The following is a 21,163-nucleotide window of genomic DNA, read 5'->3' as shown; positions in this document are numbered from 1 at the left end:
AAAGGGCAGAGTAAGATGTGAGTATGAGATGTGGAGTAAAAGGGCAGAGTAAGATGTGAGTATGAGATGTGGAGTAAAAGGGCAGAGTCAGCTATGAGTAGATGACATGAGCGAAAGGGCTCAGCCTCTACTTTACAACTGTCCCCAAACCACTACTCTATGACTCACCCTATTCCTCTTCCAAGATATCCATACTCTTGACCTCCTGTTCACTAATACATCTAATATTAAAGTGGAGCCTCCTATCCCTGTGCTCTGGTCAGACCACCATTTATTAAAATTTTCTTTACAATTTGTCTCTACTCACAGCAACCTCATTAGTGAAAAGAAATGGAGCAGGCCTTGGAAGAAAGCCAGTCTAGCTACTTTTTCACCCCACTTCAGCACCCCGCCCCTCACAATCACTGATAATATAAACTATGCAGGGGATGCCTTTGAGAAGGCAATCACTCAGGCCTTCGACATCGCGATACCCCTGGCAAGGGTCACACTCAAGCCCAAAGTGTCACCTTGGTTTTCTGAAACCCTGATATCCGATAAACTAGCCAGTAGAAAAGCCAAACGCAAATGGAGGAACTCCAAAAGCACTGAGGACAGACAGGCGTGCAAACTCATCTATAGATGCTACCTCGATAAAATCAAATCTGCCCAAAAAATATACACAAGTAACAGAATCAATAAGGCCGCTAACTCAAATAAAGAACTTTATAAAACACTAAGGGAATTCACCCGCCCTTCCTCCTGCCAGTCTGAAAATCCCACCTCAATAGACTGGGTGGACACGCTATCCACCTTCTTTGAGGAGAAGATCAACACTATTCATAACTTCTTTCCTAATCAGACTCCCGAACATCATCACAATGAACCCGATGGCAAATGGACACCTACCTTAAATCTCCTAGAAGAGTTTACCAAACTCACTCAAGATGATGTTAATGTTAGTATTGCCCTTTCTAAGGTCAAATCAGGTTCTCCGGCCGACCCAATTTTACCCCACATTCTGCCAACATTGCCCCAGTAAGCCTCAAGTGTCTCATCACTTATCCCTAAATCACGCAACTGTCCCTATATAATGGAAAGGAGCCAGGGTCAAACCTGTCTTGAAAAAGCCTTCTGCAGACCCTAAAGAATCTAACAACTATGGCCCTATCTCTCTTCGCCCCTACTTTGGAAAGGTACTTGAGTCCTTGGTTAATAAGCAACTCACAACATTTATAGAAAGTCACAAATTGCTGGACCCTTCTCGATCAGGGTTCAGGGAGGCCCACAACATTGAAACAGCGCTCATAGAGGTAGTCGACAACATAAGACTTGCCCATGTCAACAGGCAGTCAGCCATGCTTGTCCTACTAGATCTTTCGGCTGCTTTTGACACCATCTCCCACAGGATGTTTGAGCACCAACTGTGGGAGATGAGAGTCAGGGAAACTCCCTAGACTGGCTTAGGAGCTATCTAACAGATCGAACCTCGGCGATACAACTTGGTACTCTGGTCTCTCGTAGCCGGATGGTTGATAAGGGAATACCCCTGGCCTCAGAGCAGTGTACTTGTCCTTAGTGCAGTATCATGTATAGGGTACACATGTGGTGTGTTGGGAGTATGTGTGGTGTTATGTCCCTCATGTACTCTGTGCTGTTGTGTGTGTTGGCTGTTCATTGTTAGAGTTCTTAAGAGTCATGTGATACTTGGTTATAGGGTACACATGTGGTGTGTTGGGAGTATGTGTAGTGTTATGTCTCACTTGTTCTCTTGGCTGTTGTGTGTGTTGTTTTTTCATTGTTAGAGTTCTCAAGAGTCATGTGATACTTGGTTATAGGGTACACATGTGGTGTGCTGGGTGTATGTCTAGGGTTATGTATGTCCCGCATGTTCTCTTAGCTGTTTTGTGTGTTGTTTTCCCATTGTTAGTGTTCTTGACAGCCATGTGATATTTGGTTGTAGGGTACACATGTGGTGTGGTGGGAGTATGTGTAGTGTTATGTCTCACTTGTTCTCTTGGCTGTTTTGTGTGTTGTTTTCCCATTGTTAGTGTTCTTGACAGCCATGTGATACTTGGTTGTAGGGTACACATGTGGTGTGGTGGGAGTATGTGTAGTGTTATGTCTCACTTGTTCTTCAGGAGTCGGGCATTGGAAGATCTCAGAGCCCTGCTAGGGGTGTTTGGTATCACCAAGGCCATTGTCAGAGAGGGCCCTTTAGAGTGAAATCTCCTAGGCATAGTGCATTGAAACTTACTGGCTGCTCAACAGGGAGCCAATGGAGGAAGGCCAAGGCATTCTTAGCACAGGTACGTTTTTGGACCTTGAGGAGCGTCTGTGCTGCAGCGTTTTGAAAGGCATAGAGTCTTTTGGTTACGTGTTTAGGGGAGCCTAGGGACAGGGAATTTCCATAATCAAGATGAGAGAGTATTAGGGACTTGACCACGATTCTTCTGGAGGGGTAGTAGGTCTAAGATGGTAGGCATGTGCACAGCTATCTCTCGCTCTACTTCATTTCACTCCAGACGTGAGGGCCCCAGCAGGTGTAAGAGGCCCTATATGAATTCGAATGTGTTACAATTCAATAGGGGAGATGCAAGATCAGTCTCTCAGACTACTTCACACGGGGTAAGGATGAAACTGAGCATGTCCCAGAGTGTAGGGCCAGGAGTAGCGCAGCTATGATCCATGGATCCACAGGGCACATAGAGTGGTCTGTGCCCATCCAGGCCTTTCCATAACCAGGCTCAACAACCCTGTGGGACACAGCAGCAAAGAGACAGGTCCCCGTCAACAGAGCAGCATCAAAGAGAGAGGGCACCGTCAACAGAGCAGCATCAAGAGACAGGTCACCATCAACAGAGCAGCAGAAAAGAGACAGGTTCCCGTCAACAGAGCAGCATCAAAGAGACAGGTCACCTTCAACAGAGCAGCATCAAAGAGACAGGTCACCGTCAACAGAGCAGCATCAAAGAGACACGTCACCGTCAACAGAGCAGCATCAAAGAGACAGGTCACCGTCAACAGAGCAGCAGCAAAGAGAGAGGGCACCGTCAACAGAGCAGCATCAAAGAGACAGGTCACCATCAACAGAGCAGCAGAAAAGAGACAGGTTCCCGTCAACAGAGCAGCATCAAAGAGACAGGTCACCTTCAACAGAGCAGCATCAAAGAGACAGGTCACCGTCAACAGAGCAGCATCAAAGAGACACGTCACCGTCAACAGAGCAGCAGCAAAGAGAGAGGTCACCGTCAACAGAGCAGCAGCAAAGAGACAGGTCACCGTCAACAGAGCAGCAGCAAAGAGACAGGTCCCCGTTAACAGAGCAGCATCAAAGAGAGAGGGCACCGTCAACAGAGCAGCATCAAAGAGACAGGTCACCATCAACAGAGCAGCAGAAAAGAGACAGGTCCCCGTCAACAGAGCAGCATCAAAGAGACAGGTCACCGTCAACAGAGCAGCAGCAAAGAGAGAGGTCACCGTCAACAGAGCAGCATCAAAGAGACAGGTCACTGTCAACAGAGCAGCAGCAAAGAGACAGGTCCCCGTCAACAGAGCAGCATCAAAGAGAGAGGGCACTGTCAACAGAGCAGCATCAAAGAGACAGGTCACCATCAACAGAGCAGCAGAAAAGAGACAGGTCCCCGTCAACAGAGCAGCATCAAAGAGACAGGTCACCGTCAACAGAGCAGCATCAAAGAGACACGTCACCGTCAACAGAGCAGCATCAAAGAGACAGGTCACCTCAACAGAGCAGCAGCAAAGAGAGAGGTCACCGTCAACAGAGCAGCATAAAAGAGACAGGTCGCCGTCAACAGAGCTGCAGCAAAGAGACACGTCACCGTCAACAGAGCAGCAGCACAGAAACCGGTCACCGTCAACAGAGCAGCAGCAAAGAGAGAGGTCACCATCAACAGAGCAGCTGCAAAGAGAGAGGTCACCGTCAACAGAGCAGCATCAAAGAGACAGGTCACCGTCAACAGAGCAGCATAAAAGAGACAGGTCGCCGTCAACAGAGCAGCATCAAAGAGAGAGGTCACCATCAACAGAGGAGCAGCAATGAGACAGGTCACCGTCAACAGAGCAGCAGCAAAGAGACAGGTCACCGTCAACAGAGGAGCAGCAATGAGACAGGTCACCGTCAACAGAGCAGCAGCAAAGAGACAGGTCACCGTCAACAGAGCAGCATCAAAGAGACAGGTCACCGTCAACAGAGCAGCAGCAAAGAGAGAGGTCACCGTCAACAGAGCAGCAGCAAAGAGACAGGTCACCGTCAACAGAGCAGCAGCAAAGAGACAGGTCCCCGTTAACAGAGCAGCATCAAAGAGAGAGGGCACCGTCAACAGAGCAGCATCAAAGAGACAGGTCACCATCAACAGAGCAGCAGAAAAGAGACAGGTCCCCGTCAACAGAGCAGCATCAAAGAGACAGGTCACCGTCAACAGAGCAGCAGCAAAGAGAGAGGTCACCGTCAACAGAGCAGCATCAAAGAGACAGGTCACCGTCAACAGAGCAGCAGCAAAGAGACAGGTCCCCGTCAACAGAGCAGCATCAAAGAGAGAGGGCACCGTCAACAGAGCAGCATCAAAGAGACAGGTCACCATCAACAGAGCAGCAGAAAAGAGACAGGTCCCCGTCAACAGAGCAGCATCAAAGAGACAGGTCACCGTCAACAGAGCAGCATCAAAGAGACACGTCACCGTCAACAGAGCAGCATCAAAGAGACAGGTCACCTCAACAGAGCAGCAGCAAAGAGAGAGGTCACCGTCAACAGAGCAGCATAAAAGAGACAGGTCGCCGTCAACAGAGCTGCAGCAAAGAGACACGTCACCGTCAACAGAGCAGCAGCACAGAAACAGGTCACCGTCAACAGAGCAGCAGCAAAGAGAGAGGTCACCATCAACAGAGCAGCTGCAAAGAGAGAGGTCACCGTCAACAGAGCAGCATCAAAGAGACAGGTCACCGTCAACAGAGCAGCATAAAAGAGACAGGTCGCCGTCAACAGAGCAGCATCAAAGAGAGAGGTCACCATCAACAGAGGAGCAGCAATGAGACAGGTCACTGTCAACAGAGTAGCAGCAAAGAGACAGGTCACCGTCAACAGAGGAGCAGCAATGAGACAGGTCACCGTCAACAGAGCAGCAGCAAAGAGACAGGTCACCGTCAACAGAGCAGCAGCAAAGAGACAGGTCACCGTCAACAGAGCAGCAGCAAAGAGACAGGTCACCGTCAACAGAGCAGCAGCAAAGAGACAGGTCACCGTCAACAGAGCAGCAGCAAAGAGACAGGTCCCCGTTAACAGAGCAGCATCAAAGAGAGAGGTCACCGTCAACAGAGCAGCAGCAAAGAGAGAGGTCACCATCAACAGAGTAGCAGCAAAGAGACAGGTCACCGTCAACAGAGGAGCAGCAATGAGACAGGTCACCGTCAACAGAGCAGCAGCAAAGAGACAGGTCACCGTCAACAGAGCAGCAGCAAAGAGACAGGTCACCGTCAACAGAGCAGCAGCAAAGAGACAGGTCACCGTCAACAGAGCAGCAGCAAAGAGACAGGTCACCGTCAACAGAGTAGCAGCAGCTGCCCACCATGTGCCCGTGAGTGCTACAAGGGCTCTTCCTTGCACGTCTACCTCTGGGATGGGCCAACAGGCCTGTAGGGTTGGGCATGTCAGAGAGCAGACACATAGGCCTAACATGAGAGGCTTTGCTTGGAAGATGGATAGGTATGGTTCAGCAGAGGCAGGTACGTTTTTGTAAAGGTGTATGCAGCGCTATAAACAAAACACATCGCTTATAAAGCAGCCACGCTGCTCTGAGGACAGTCACACTGCTCGGCGGACAGTCACACTGCTCGGCGGACAGTCACACTGCTCTGAAGACAGTCACACTGCTCTGAAGACAGTCACACTGCTCGGCGGACAGTCACACTGCTCGGCGGACAGTCACACTGCTCGGCGGACAGTCACACTGCTCGGCAGACAGTCACACTGCTCGGCGGACAGTCACACTGCTCTGAAGACAGTCACACTGCTCTGAAGACAGTCACACTGCTCGGCGGACAGTCACACTGCTCGGCGGACAGTCACACTGCTCTGCAGACAGTCACATTGCTCTGAGAACAGTCACGGTGCTCTGCGGACGGGCACACTGCTCTGGGGACAGTCCCACTGCTCTGAGGACAGTACCACTGCTCTGCGGACAGGCACACCGCTCTGCGGACAGGCACACTGCTCTGAGGACAGGTAAACTGCTCTGAGGACAGGTACACTGCTCTGCGGACAGGCACACTGCTCTGGGGACGGGCACACTGCTCTGAGGACAGGCACACTGCTCTGACGACAGGCACACTGCTCTGAGGACAGGCACACTGCTCTGCAGACAGGTACACTGCTCTGAGGTCAGGCACACGGCTTTGCAGACAGTCACAATGCTCTGAGGACAGTCACACTGCTGTGAGGGCACACACACTGCTCTGAGGACAGGCACACTGCTCCGAACACAGTCACGCTGCTCTGGGGACAGGCACACTGCTCTGCAGACAGTCACACTGCTCTGCGGACGGGCACACTGCTCTGGGGATGGGCACACTGCTCTGAGGACAGTCACAGTGCTCTGCGGACAGGCACACTGCTCTGCGGACAGTCACACTGCTCTGCGGACAGGTGCACTGCTCTGAGGTCAGGCACACTGCTCTGCAGACAGTCACCCTGCTCTGACGACATGCACACTGCTCTGTGGACAGGTAAACTGCTCTGAGGACAGGTACACTGCTCTGAGGACAGGCACACTGCTCTGAGGACAGGCACACTGCTCTGAGGACAGGACACTGCTCTGCAGACAGGTACACTGCTCTGAGGACAGGCGCACTGCTCTGAAGAGAGGCGCCCTACTGTGAGGAAAGGCACATTGCTCTGAAGAGATGTGCACTGCTGTGAAGAGATGTGTACTGGTCTGAAGAGATGCACACTGCTCTGAGGACAGGCACACTGCTCTGAGGAAAGGCACATTGCTCTGAAGAAAGTCACACAGCTCTGAAGAGAGGTGTATTGCTCTGAAGAAAGTCAGACTGCTCTGATGAGCAGCGCACTGCTCTGAAGAGACAGATTTACTGAGCTCTAGATAGACATACTGCTATGAAGACAGATATGCTACTTCATACTGCTAAGGAGACAGTCCCACATCTTCAGAGCCAGGCACACTGCCCTGGAGCCTACATGGCTCTAAAGAAAAGTGCATTGCTAGGAGGTCAGACACCAAGCCCTGCAGGTAAACACTTTGCACACTCCGGCAGCAGCTAAGTGACTGAAGCTTTCGGCCATGTTGGCTAAGGTAGACATTGAATGTCCAACCCTGCAGACAGGGTGAGGGGGCTGATATTGTATACACTGATGGCAGGAGGAGGGTTGATGCAGTGAGCTGCTGACAGGGACAAACAGTACAAAACTAAAATAAACCCCACCAGCGCGACACCTTCTGCTCACTGGTGAAGCTCTGGTTTGAGGATGGGAGGGTTTCTGCTCTGATTCAAGATTGCATGTTTTCGAGCGTGGCACGGTTGGGCGCTTGCTGGGCACAGCACCCTTACATGTGATGTCAGCGGTGGGATGGAGTGCGAACGCGTGGTACTGGAGATTGGTCACAAGGTATATCTGCAACGCTGGAAGCCCGGCCAGATATGCCCACACAGGCAGTAGGGCGCGAGCGGTGATGTGCAGAAATGTTCTCACCTCTCCCGGAGGAGGAGGGTGGCATGTGTTGGTGGAGCCTAGTCACTGGGATGCAGATCAACAAGGTGGGCGGCAGACACGGCCAGCAGGCTCTGCTCTTGGAGATGTGCCTTTACCTTGAGTTCGCGACCTTGCAGTCAAGGCTGCAGGTTCTGGAGGCACAGGGACAACCGTCTGGGCTTTACTACTCTCACTCCCTTCCCCCTCACACACTGCATCTTAAAGGGCTGATTTAACGTGATGCCTGATCCATACTGAACATCACTTAGAAGCCACCAAAGTGATGGGTGCGATGCTTGAACCAATGTAGAACCACTGGTGATAACTCATGGCATGTTGCATATGCATATCGGCCTTGATCTCACCCAGAAAAAGGACACCTAATCAGGAACTGCTGGGCCACACACCTTAAATGGAAACAGAAGTGACCGCCGACACGTTTCAGCCTAGGTGGTCATCATCAGTGGTGCAGCTTTCAATCCCTATTTCACAGTAATCTCAGCAGTCATGTCTGGGCAAGTCCAAGCTACATTCGCTGACTCGCCTAGCCACTACATAATCCCCCACTATATTTTTAATTGATTTAATTAGCAAGTCAAGGATTTCAGAGCAGCAAAGCTTCCGCAGTCGAAGTGTTGCAGTTCACAAGTCAGTAATTTGCTAATTTAAACAACTTAATAAGTGTTCGCCCAACTTATTCAACCAAGACCTTGGTTCAACACTTATTAACACTGAGTTAGAACCAGTTATTCATTAAAGATTGAAACACTTTTAGATTTTAACAGCATGCCACAGGATATCCCAGAATTATTATTTTATTTGACATATATGTACCACACACTCGTCCAATAGTATGGCATCGCAGCGCTTTCAGTAGTCCAGGGATGACTTTCCAAATGGTTCTAGAGTTTCCATCAAATGGCTGATGATGATTCAATTTGTTAACAATAATGGAGGGTTTCGTTAGAGTAGAGGAAGAAATGGCGCTCAAGCGTGTGCGTCTTGGGTGTCACTTAAACTAGGTAAGAACGGTGCTAACAGGTCAGGGGAAACAAACCCAAAGGAAACAGCCCCTGCAAGTGTGTGGGTCGAAACCCGCACCATCAAATAGAAGTGAGATCCTGTGCACACGTATTGGAATAATGGTAAAGGTGTACCCGATAGGTAATGGCACAGAAATCAAAATTTCCTTGTTTTTGAAATTATGAAGATCGACATCAAGTGTATCACATGCAAGGATCTTTTTATATATATTAATCCAGATCAATACAGAGTGAAAAACAGACCAGCCAACACGTGTTTCGTCACAACGTGTTACAATTGTGACTCTTCAGGGCTGTATGTCAAAGCATGGCGGTTCTGTAACCGAAGAGCCGGTGTTCAATCTGTCCGGGTCGTAGTACGGGTAATGTTGCGAGAGAAAGGGCGGGATGTGGGAGGGAATCCTCTAATGAGTCCCCCAGCCAACGGGGAACCAGAAAGACGGGTGCGTCTTTAAGCATGAAGGGTCTCAGTGCACGGATCTCGTGTGAGAAATCGGTGGATTCTTCCGTGGTAGGGACGTTGGCTGGGGGACTCATGAGAGGATTCCCTCCCACATACCGCCCTTTCTCTCGCTACATTACCCGTACTACGACCCGGACAGATTGAACACCGGCTCTTCGGTTACAGAACCGTCATGCTTTGACATACAGCCCTGAAGAGTCACAATTGTAACACGCTGTGACGAAACACGTGTTGGCTGGTCTGTTTTTCACTCTGTATTGATCTGGATTAATATATATAAAAAGATCCTTGTATATGATACACCTGATGTCGATCTTCATAATTTCAAAAACAAGGAAATTTTGATTTCTGTGCCATTACCTATCGGGTACACCTTTACCATTATTCCAATACGTGTGCACAGGACCTCACTTCTATTTGATTCAGTTTGTGCAGATGTGCAGTCAGTAGAGTGTCGGGTTGTGCCTCTTCCATTTGAGTGCGTCACTTGTAGATTTGAAGGGTGAGGCTGTGCGTCTTCTTGTTCTGTACACGTATCCATTGCCCATAAGATGCATATGTGCATTAGGTGCGAGCAGAAGCATATTTGGGCAATGTTGCCTGGATGAGCAGAGCGCTGAGGGATGGCTTCTAGCCTGTCACTGTTGCTCTCACAATCTTGAAGAGGCCAACCATAGACACTTTTAAGATAGGACTATGTGACGTAGACATTAGGTGCTGAGAACATCCAGAGAAGGGATCGGACCCTTTGTGTGGGTGTACCCCAGGAGATTCACACTCCTTGTTTGAAGGCATCAATGGTTCCCTGTCCAATCACCTGCCCTCCGGCTGCCAGTCCACTTCTGGCATCATCTCCCCCATTCAAACATGTTCTCCCGCCTTAAATCCCTTAAACCTGTTCACTGGACCTCCTTCCTCCATTCTCAAATCCTCTTGTCACCTAGGACCAGATGCACAAAGCAGTTTTCAGTTGCAAACACTTTGATTCAGAGTTTGCATCTTAAAAACTGCTTTTAGCAATGTTCTAAGCCCATTTTAGGAGTCAGTATCTTTTTACTGACTTCTAAAATGGGCTTAGAATCCGATAAGGCATTCCTGCTTGGAAGGGGCATGCTGCACACATCCCTTCCAAATAGCGATTCCTATTCATATGTATTCATGATTTAGCACCGAAATAGCGGCCTTAAACCAATGGGAATTTACTGACCCCCAAGGTGGGGAGGGAAGCCATTCGTCAAAGTGAAGGGGGTTACTTAAGTTCCCCTTCCCTATTGTGAATATTAAAATAAGTTTTGGGGCGGAGTAGGCAGTTGTACACAGAACCACTGCAAACTGTTAAACAAAGAAAAAAATAACTTTTATTTTAACACACAGCCTGGGTTTCTTTGAGGAAAATAGGCTGCATTAAAAAAAGTTTACTTTATATATATACTTCTTCTTTATTCGGTTTTACAGGATAGAAAAACCATAAAAGCAACATATCAGTTAAAAACATATTCTCACAATGTTACAGAATTACTGTAATTAAAGGGACAAAGGGCAATTCCATACTAAGATTTGTCGGCACTGTCTGTACATTAGATAAAAAGAAAGTCATCCAATTCACAGATAAAAGACTTTTCACAAATTTGTTCTATGTTTAAAAATACACTTTAAAAAATTGACGACATAATAGCAGATACATTCAGAATCTAGAAACTGGAGTCGTAACATAGCCGGGCGACAACGCCTAAGGCCCCAGAATTTCAACAGAGGTAATAACCAGAGTTTGCGATGACCATGATAACATTTACAGAACAGGACAGTGTGTATAGTCGTCTGTTCTGATAATTCATCGCAGGGGCATGGCGAGAGAATTGGGTCCCAACTGTTTCTTACAGGAAAAGCGACTAATCGGTGGAAAAGATTTAACCTGAATCTCGTCAAAAGAAGTCTCTCAAAAACTTTGAGGTCAAGTGTCAGATAGGGCTGGATTAGCAGGGTGGTCTGGACCGCGATTGCATGTTGGGCAGAAGCTTTCATTGCTTCATTCGTGAGCCTTAAAATTTCTAAATGGCTCAATTCCCTAGCTTTCAGATCCTTCCTTGAAATCTCACAGATTGTCTCAGGTGATATATAGTAAGACTCTAACCCTAAATCAGTTAGAAAGTTTCGCACATAGAGGAGCCAGCTGATTTTCACTGAGTGATCTAGTAACATACAGTCCATCATGATTTGTTTGGTTAATAGGTTCTTTTCAGAGATCCATATTCGTCGCCAAAGAAGGAGTGGTTGAATTTTTATCAGGTCCCCTAAATACGGGATCCCCAGTTCCATATGACATGCTAATATGGAAGAGCGTTTGGGTGCCGCTAAAAGGAACCTTAGAAACGTGTTTTCTGCCACCTGCAGGGCACTTATGTCAGCGTGCCCCATACTCCCGCCCCGTATAGGGCTATTGCCTGGCATTTAGCACTATAGATTTTTAACAGTTCTACCGGGGACCTTTTACCCAGCCTTTGGGAGACGCTTATAAGTGCAGCAATGGCTCTCATGAAAGAATGTTTTCGTGCCTCACGTGCGTCTTTCCAATTCAACTTATCATCCATCATGCTGCCTAAATAGGGATAATGGGCCGTAACTTCAAGTTTTTGTTTACTAAGAAATATATCTTTGACCCGTTTTTTCCCTATGCCTGCTGCCATTACATATGTCTTTTTTATGTTTATATGTAAATCAAGGCTCCCCATAAAGTCTGCATACCTGTCCAGAGCCTTCTGTAATTCGCGTGGGGTACTAGCCAGTATCACGGCATCGTCCGCGTAGAGCAGAGCGGGGATTGGACGTTTTTTTACCTGCAGAAGATACTGGCCCCCCCTCAACATCTCCTCCTCCAGACCATTTGTATACAGTGAGAAGAGAAAGGGGGCCAGGACACAACCTTGGAGAACCCCACGCTCTACTCCAAACGACGCAGACAGTTCGCCTCTTACGCCGAATCGTACCCTCGTGGATGCCTTGGAATATAACTCTCTCAAAAAATCTAAAAGGGGGGCGTCAACTCCTAATTGTGACAAAACTGACAAGAGCTTAACATGGGAAACGCAGTCAAAGGCGGCGGACAAGTCTACATAGACCATGTATAGCTTGCCCCGTTTTGCATGTACGTATTTGCTCACCATCATTGATAGATTCAGGGCCTGTTCTGTTGTGCCCAAGCCCTCCTGGAAGCTGCATTAAAAAAAGTTTACTTTATTGAAGTGCGATCACAGACATGGTAGTGTACTGACCCCAGTAAGCCTCTACCTGCATAATGGTATTCAACCAGAGTGAGTTGCAATTTGTGACCTCCTTCATTAATATTCATGAGGTAGGTTGAATTTCAACCCACTATGACTCAGATTTTTAAGAAGTGACCTATTAGTATCTAGATTGGTTCCTAAAAATCTTTACTAGTCAGTAAACAACTGGTCGCAGTTTGCCACCAGTATTTTGCAACCAGATATTCATATATCTGGCCCATACACTCTTTCATCTACTGCTCCCCGCCCAATCACCTTCTATGACCTACAACCCTCTGAAGTCAGCTACCATACTTATATCTACTCGCCTGTTCACTCGCTCTGTGGTTTGTCACTGTGGTGGCAGCCATCTTGTGTTTTTTGGGGTTCTCGCAATATATTGCGGCTGTGTACTGCAGCCATGTCACGCTTGTGTGGACATGGGGAATTAGTCCATCCTGCAAGAGTCATGATGGGGCTCTTTAGAGTTTAGGGTTCGGTTCAGGGATTTGTAAAGCGCATGGCTACCCTTGGGTATCCCAGCGCTGGGGTGATACAGGACAGTGAGGTATTAGCACGCAAATTTAGGGGAACAGCCAGGTCTTGAGAGTTATTACTGTGTCTGTTCCATACACAGATGTCAAAGGGAATAAAGCAGAGGGCTTCTTAAAAATGGAAGAATATTTCTCCCCAAGTTGCTTGCCTCCATGCTCCCTTCATGAGGGGCCTACAATAGGAAAGGAATCAACTGGGCAAAGCCTACTTTTTTGCCTCTCTCTCTGACTTCTTGTTTTCCTGCTCCGCGGATGGCCTTAGGAGAGGGACTCTTGCGAGGCATGTGGTGCCCTGCTTGAAGGCACCAGAATCAGGCACTCCATGGGAGCAGGCGCTGCATCCTGGCTGGTAAGCTGGGCCCTGCCTGTGGCTTCTTCAAGATTGGTGTTTCCATGTCTGCTTCTTCCCGGACATCAGGCAGGGTTGGTGGCGACATTAAGCCTGCCTCTGGCTAGATGGGGATGTCATGCTCCCATGTCAGAGGGTTGCTGCAGTGACGGCAGGTGGCTTCTCCCACACGGGTTGGTTTCAGCTTAAGGCGTGTGTGGACACCTGCAGTGGCCCTGTGCTTCTGGCTGGTTTCTTCTTTCCGCTGACTCCTTTCTATGTCTGAATGATGATGCAATTTGTTGAAGGTAGGGCGAGATGTGTGAGGACCTCCTCGTCCTCGTCCCACTCCTGACGCGGCATCATACCGCCCTTGCTGCACTCTCAAGAGGAGCTTGAATCTTTGATTTGTTCTTCCGTGCCCATTGCTCTGGCAATAGTTCGTCGCCGGGCACGTTCTGGGCATGAGTCTGAACCACAGTTGCATGAAGCACATTTTGGCTCAAGTCAGGGGCGATGCTGGTCTCGCAGCTGCGATGAAGGCCCTGCTGAAGGATGGCAATGGTCTTGGAAGCTAAGAGACTCTGCCTCTTTCCTAGCTTCCTCTGCATTGGGTCATGCAGCCTGTTACTGAGAGAAAATGGACAGATACTGAGAAGACCCAGAACGGGTCAAAGTGGGCTTGTCTCCCTTCTCCTCATCCAACCCCCTGGACACAAGACCCTTCCTGTCACAGCCCTAGAAGCTAGAAATCTGAGGATGCTCTTAGGCGATGCCTTGTCTTTCCCTCCACAAGACTTTCAGTGGGCAATGGGACCAAGACGCAGCTCTTCAAACCCGGTGCAGTCTTCCCACTACTTCAAGCTGGCCACGGCTGAAGCTTACCAGAGCCTTCCCCATGTCCTTCCTGGACGACTGAAGCGTCATCTACACTGGCCTCCTGAAAACAGTCCTTACCAGGTTACAAAGGCTAGGATACCAGCTCTCGGGGTGCATCTTAACCTCTGGCGACAGGATCGCCGCAAGCCCACTCTGGAAGCTCTCCACTGGCCGCCTTTCGGAGCCAGGGTTAAATGTAAGGTTTTTTGTAGTGTCCACAATACCTTCTGGGGGAAAAGGCCCAAAATACCTACAGAAATTAGCTCCACGCTACAGTGGAGCAAGAAAGCGTGGCTCATTGGCTGCTAACTTCATTCAGTAAATTGGAGGGAGGTCAGTGGGAGAACAAGCCCCAGACTGTGAATGCCCTGAGCCCCCTGAGGTCTTCACCCAATCACCTGTGCTTCAGCAAAATCCTGAATATTGAAATATTCAGACTCGCGTGTTACCAGACTTCCTACATCACTAGGGCTGAAACTTCCGCTGTGGTCTCCCACCCTACCTGGCTGGACTCGCCATGCATTGCCCCCTTCTTCTGCTTAAACCATATGTTACTTCTCATTATGAATAAAAGATTACACACATCACACTATAAAACTCCCAAATAAATAATGACTTGTACAAGCCAGCCCAAAGGGAGGGGTGGTGCCTCGATGACATGCGGTAATGTTTACTCTTGTGCCCGGTGGGGGCAGAATGCCTCTATGTCGTGAATGGTATGGGGAAGAGAGGGGAGAGTATATTCAGACCCACTGGAATTATATGAATCTGGGGCCGCAGCGATTTCTGCACAATCTCGCATTTGCCGCATAATCCATCATCTGCTGCATAATGTGCAGGTTTTAACCCCAACAATATTTTTCACTCAAACAGACCAAAACTTCCAACAACCGTGTTGAGATGTGTTCCCGCGCAGTGGAAAGCCCTTCACAAAGGTCAAATGGTCATTTTTCAGTTGCTTGTTGCCTATTTACATAATAAACTGCCATTAATGAGGTGACCCTCAGACAGTAAAACCCTGTGTAAAATGAACAAAATAATGAAATAATGCTACCACAAAATGGGCTGTATTATGCAGCATAATTTGTCCTTTCTTGCCACATAACGTGGTACCCCATGCCGGATAACCTGGTGCTTCCTTGTCACATAATTCCAGAGGCCCCGAGTATAATGGTGATTAGTACATATAATCTAGGGACTGCTATGTAAAGCTCGGGCTGCACTCACCAAACGCAGGGAGCGCTCACTTTGGCCGCGAGACGCTTCTCTTGCCAGTGGCATAGCAAGGTTACAAGGGCCCCAAATAAAAACAGGGTAAATGGACCACTGTGACTCATGTTGGTAGTAAGACACAGCACAAATGGGATAATATTAATAATAGAATTATAGAGCGCATGGCTACTTCATTAAAGTGTCCCAGTGCTAGGTCTCTGCTCCAACAAAAACTACTCATATGGGAGGTTAATAACATAAGGTGAAGAGCCAGGATTTTTTTCTAAAGGATGCGGTTGTCATCCAATAGTAGGATAAGAAATCAGAATAAAAAGTATAACACAATACATCAACATAAGAAAAAAACTAGAAAAAACATCTAAAACAAAACATATTCAACTATACGCAGAAAATATAAAGCAATGTGTAAAATATTGAAACTAAACGTAGAAAACAAATAAAACAAAATTTATAAAGCTAAGAAAAAAACATTGAAAAATACAACAAAACATATAAAACATAAAACCAAAACAAAGCAGATAAAATAGATCAAACATGTAAAACAAAACGTATACAAAACAAAACATTTAATACGTAGAATAAATTGTTCAACAGAGACAGGCGGACTTAGTTTTCATTCTTTTCATATCTTGGAAAGAGGGAGTTCTAAAGATGCTTAAGAGGGAGGTACTGTGCAACGAGGAGTGGTCTGATTGTGTGACCTTTGACCTGCTTCAGCACACATTTCGGACAGCAGCAGTCAAATTTGGTATCAAATATTGGCTCCAGTATAGCTCCTCGGTTGGACTTTTCATGATTTTGGTTGGCACTCGGGAACAGTGCTTGTAGAATGTGTGATTTTTTTTAGCAAAGATGCCAGGGCGCCCAAGCCTGACAGATTTTAATATGGAGGTGCAGATGGCATGTCCTATCCCCCACGCGGTGTGGGCGGGGCGCGAGACAGTCTATGCTAAATTGTCAGGCTTCTGGAATGACAGGAAGTCCCATATGTCACTTCATTCTCTTAACCCCCCCAACTTCTTTCTTTGCCATGCCTGTCCCGGGCTTTTAAAAGATGGCCAACTGTCTCAGGCTGACCAAAACACACATGCACACTTAGGTTTTCTCCAGCACAGCTGCATTGAGCAGACGGGCCGGAGAAACACCACTGACTCCCTGGTCGGAGCAGGGCATCTTTCCTGCCTGCTCAGACCAATACCCGCGGTGCTTTGCAGTGCAGGATTGGACCAGCAGGCAGGAAGAGGAGATGTGACGCGATGAGATGCGACACTGGAGAAGGCCAGCGGCAAAAGGTAGTTTTTTAAAATATATTGTATTTTTAACCCCGCCCCCTGCGTGACCTCACCCGCCCCACCACCATTTGTTTATGGCGGCCGCTGCCGAATTTGGCCCAAAATTACAAATTTACCAGTATTGACTTATTTCTCTCATTCACTCTTTCCATCTTCTTTCATTCCTTTTGTGCTTCTTTTCTTCCATCTTTCTATTGTTGTTACGTGTATTTCTTTCTTTCTATCTTTCTTTCTGTCTGTTCTCCTCTCATTCCATCTGTCCCTTTTTCTAGCTTTCTATCCATTTACTCTTATCATGCTCCTGTCTTTCCTTTGCACCTTCTTTGCATCTTTTCATTTTGTATTCTTGTCATTTGTTACTTTTTTCTTTCTCTTCTTTCCTTCAGTTGCGCAGCTTTTTATCTCACATTTCTTCTTTGTTATTTCATTATATTTTTTTGTCTTTCCGTCTTTCTCTCCTTCCATTGTTAGGTATTGCCTGCACAGCAGTTTCACTGTGCTTGAGAAAACTATTGTTTTTAATATAAACTTAAAATGGACATACATCCCGCATCCTCTCGTTCCTGGCTTCTCCTTGGTTCCTGTGCGTGCCACTTACCTTTCCTCTATTTCTATTGGCATATTTTCCTGCATTTACCAATGCATATTCCTTGTCTGTTTCTCTTATCAGCTTCCAGCAGCCAAAATGTTAACATCCGCTTTGGTGGAACTATATTTTCATAAAGTTTTGCCTTTTTCTCTTGCAGCATATCTATATAACAATGTATCACCCGGAGAGATTAAGTGATTGACATAGAATCACAGGATGTTGTGTGGCGCCGCCGAGACTCAAACTGGGATCCCCAGCTTTCGAGTCAGCAGTTCTGGCCGCTGCGCCACATCCTCTCGACCCCCGTGTTATCTGTCAGGGAGCTCTTTCCTTCTCCTGGTCGATGATTGATGAACACAGCTCTTTATTCATTACATAGGCGAAACCGATGCATTACCTATGCTTGTTCTTTTTTATTTATTTGTTTCTTCTTTCCCCCTCCACGATTCCTTTTTTCTTTTCTTCCTTCACTTCCATTTTTCTTCTTTACATTTGTTCCCCTTTTTTCTCGTATTCTTTTGTACTGTCTTTACTTCCTTTTTCCCTTTTCCTGCTTTCATTATTTTGATTTGCCTTTCTTTCCTTTGTGCTGTCTCCCTCAATTTGCCTCTAAGATATATTTTCTTCGCCATTTTAATAATTTCTTTCTCTCTGCAACCCTTTTATGCCGCTTTTAGGTGGTTCTCTTCCTGCAGCTATGTTATTATTCTAGTTTATTCTTCTGGAATTTATTTGTGACGTGCGATGACTTTCCCGCCAGAGATGAAAGAAGGAACATAAAACAATGTAATCTGCTCCATAAGCACCCCCGCTTAAACTGGTATAGCAGGTGGTTCACTACACCCTTGTACTCAGATTATGTAGCAGGTGCTTTAACCTTTTGACTCTGGCGCATATAACACAAGATGTAGAACACAACCACTGACCTGCCGGTTACACAGAGATCCCTGTCGGGCAAACTGGTCACTGGATAACCCAGCGTTAAAGAAAGCACATCCTAGTGAGGTGGGGGAATACTGCTAACCCCAACGAAATCCTATAAGGAAACCGCGTTAGAGTCGTGAACCCAGGCCTGGAGTCTGTGAAGCGAAGCCGATGTGTCTCAGGGGATCAAAAACAAGGCCTAAAGAGACATGGTCCAGGAATCATGTCAGAGATTTATGAGCTAAACACCGATTGTGATCAGGTACGGCCAGGGTTGGATTGGGATCAAAAATCGGCCAGGGCACACCAAAGACAAGCATTGGCATAGCCAATAGGTCTCTCCTTTGGGACCTTATAGGTGTTTAGCCATGAAACACTTGATGTTGTTGTACCAAGTATATTGTGCTGGATAACTAAACCCTTATAAGGTCCCAAAGGCGAGACCTATTGCCTATGCCAATGCTTGTTAATGTATACAAGTCACCCATAGGTTACGCCCTGGCCAGCCCAGAGGGCAGTGTGCAGTGTATTTAAACATTTAAATTTGTTTTTTCACCACTGCAAGGGGTACCTTTACCATAGGATAACATTGGGATTACCTTATAACATTTTATGAGCGTAATTTCCAAATGGGAAGATATAATGTGTAAAACAGAGAGTAGTCCAGAGGACTGCAGCATGCTCTCCCCAGGCTCAATCTCTGTATGTCTTGCAGGACTCCATCACATCATTTGCAGCCACTCACTGGGTGTCACAAAAGGACTGTGGGACTCATCAGTATTAATAACAAAATAGAGAGTTTTAGACAAGTGTTGAGTTTTGATCTCGTATGGTAAAACGTGTGTAATCTTCCCAGGAAGGGGAAGTGCACATCGCGAGGAGGAACATGTGCTGGTGGGGGGCCTGGAAGCTCTGAAGCTCCCAAAACAGTAACTTTACAGTTTCAAATTAGTCTGTCCCGTCCATCAACTCTGGTACCTGGTTCTACACAGTTTCTGAACAATAAAAGAAGAAAATCGCCATCCTTGATGCAAGATGGCTTGTAGCATGCTGCAGGAAGAACAATCCTTTAGCATGTCATCACCCGAACAGGCCCTAACCTATCAGCCCCGAGATGGGCAGGAACAACCAAAATGTGTGGGACCGGGACCGTCAGCCCACACGTCTCTTCGTGTCACTGATTGCGCCCTCCATCACGTGACCTTTGCCTTATCTGCCCCGAAAAAGTACATGACTAATGAGAGCCACATGACATGTTCTCTGATGCATGTAGTCTCATGGTCCGGACATGCTACTTGCAGATAAGCTCAACAATGCGCTGTGACATGCTGCATTTGAACAATTTACATACAGAGCATGACATACAGACCTAACACGGTGCACTGATTGCCTTATTCAACAGCTGCCCTTTGTAGAACAGCACTTTCCAAAGCTGTATTCTAAGTATGGGTTGAATAAATTTTGCATTCAGCTCGTAGCGAATTCTCAGGAAGAAAGAACTTTATTTATTTACTTGTTTATTTATTGAAGATATTTCTACATCACTGGCCCAGTCACGAGGGTAACAGGCCGCTTCATGTAGAACTGGAACAATACATGAAGGCAGAGAAGCTTAACAAAAGGAACTACATAAGGGAAACAAGGAATTCAAGGAATGCAGCGTCCCGCAAGTGGTGCGTGCGAGAGCGAGCACCAGGCCATATGTTTTGAATGATCGCGCCCGTTTATGGGCATGATAATTCAAAACATATGGCGCTGTGCGGGTAACCGCAAGCAATAGGCCACACACGCATGAGCGTGTGTGTGGTGAGCTTTTTGAAGCCCTTACAATAAGTCTCACAGAGCAGCGCATGTGCGCTGCTAGGCGAGACCTAAAAAGGGGCCCACACTTGCGTATTGCCTTTCCACAAAACACTACTTCAGTGAGGTTTTATGAAAAGAAGGGGGTGGGACATGTTTTATTAACTTCACTTAGATGAAAAAAATAAATGCACAGCTTAGTTCACACTGCTGAGCCACACATGAATGCAAGTGAGACCACTTCTGCTCAGGTCCCCGGCCCCCGCTCAATCAGCTTACATTAATGGGCCGGCCCAGCGAGACAAAGGGAGTGATACCTCCGCCCATCTGCCTCTAGAAAGGCCACTCAGGCACCCACCGGGCCACTGGCAGCGTCTGAACAGCACACACAGCCCCCAGGCTGCCCAAAAAAGCAGCCCACAGCTGTAACTCTGCTACCGGCCCTTCGGTCATTTCCCGAGTGCCCGCGTTACCGAACCGACCCTGGGTAAGCCGCTGGCACCACTCTCTACTTCTCGTGATGACCATCACTGATGGTTCACCAACCAGAAGCTTGGATCACCAACCAAAAACCTCGACGCCTCATCAGGGGTAGTAAGCGCTATATAAATGCATTTTAAAAAGATTGGGGCTAGACCTGCTTCACAACCTACTTCAAAGAAATAAAAAAAATTAACAACATTTCGAAAACTTATGTGAACTAGAAAGCTGAGATTTGAAAACTAAAAACCACTGAAATTTGCATGTTAGGGTTATCAGCACCACCACAATCATAACATACTCAGATGCAAACTGTAGCCGAAAGAAAGCATGCAGTTGGAATGAGTTAGGGCGGTGGGTAGAAATGTTATAGAGGAAGGCAGCCATTTTGTTTCTTCTCAACTCACCGTCCACACACGATGGCTTTGCTCGCGTTGTGCCGGCCACTTTCCCCGGCAGACAGGAACATTTGACCGTTTGCGAACGTTCCTCGATGCGGTTTCGGTTGCAGCACCGATGGGCCGCAATCACCTCACAGGTGCCACCGCCTGTAGCGGATGAAAAAAGAAGGGGGGCACAGGTACGATGAACTACACCATGGGCACGACCGAAC

At 47.3% G+C, this 21,163-nt stretch overlaps 1 protein-coding gene across 2 annotated transcripts in view; it reads right to left on the bottom strand.

The window, feature by feature from the left end:
- The window catches only part of LOC146797016 (chemokine-like protein TAFA-1), a 276,881-nt gene that overhangs the window by 16,028 nt on the left and 239,690 nt on the right, over nt 1-21,163 (bottom strand). For both annotated transcript variants that reach the window (XM_085630291.1, XM_085630293.1), the window contains exon 3: nt 20,958-21,098. In XM_085630291.1, coding sequence (XP_085486417.1) covers nt 20,958-21,098 — 141 coding nt within the window. The remainder of the gene's footprint in view (nt 1-20,957; nt 21,099-21,163) is intronic.

Source organism: Triturus cristatus, chromosome 10 (assembly GCF_964204655.1).
Source record: "Triturus cristatus chromosome 10, aTriCri1.1, whole genome shotgun sequence".
Lineage (NCBI taxonomy): Eukaryota > Metazoa > Chordata > Amphibia > Caudata > Salamandridae > Triturus > Triturus cristatus.
Note: the sequence above shows the minus strand (reverse complement) of the source record. Positions and strands in the feature narration are given on the sequence as shown.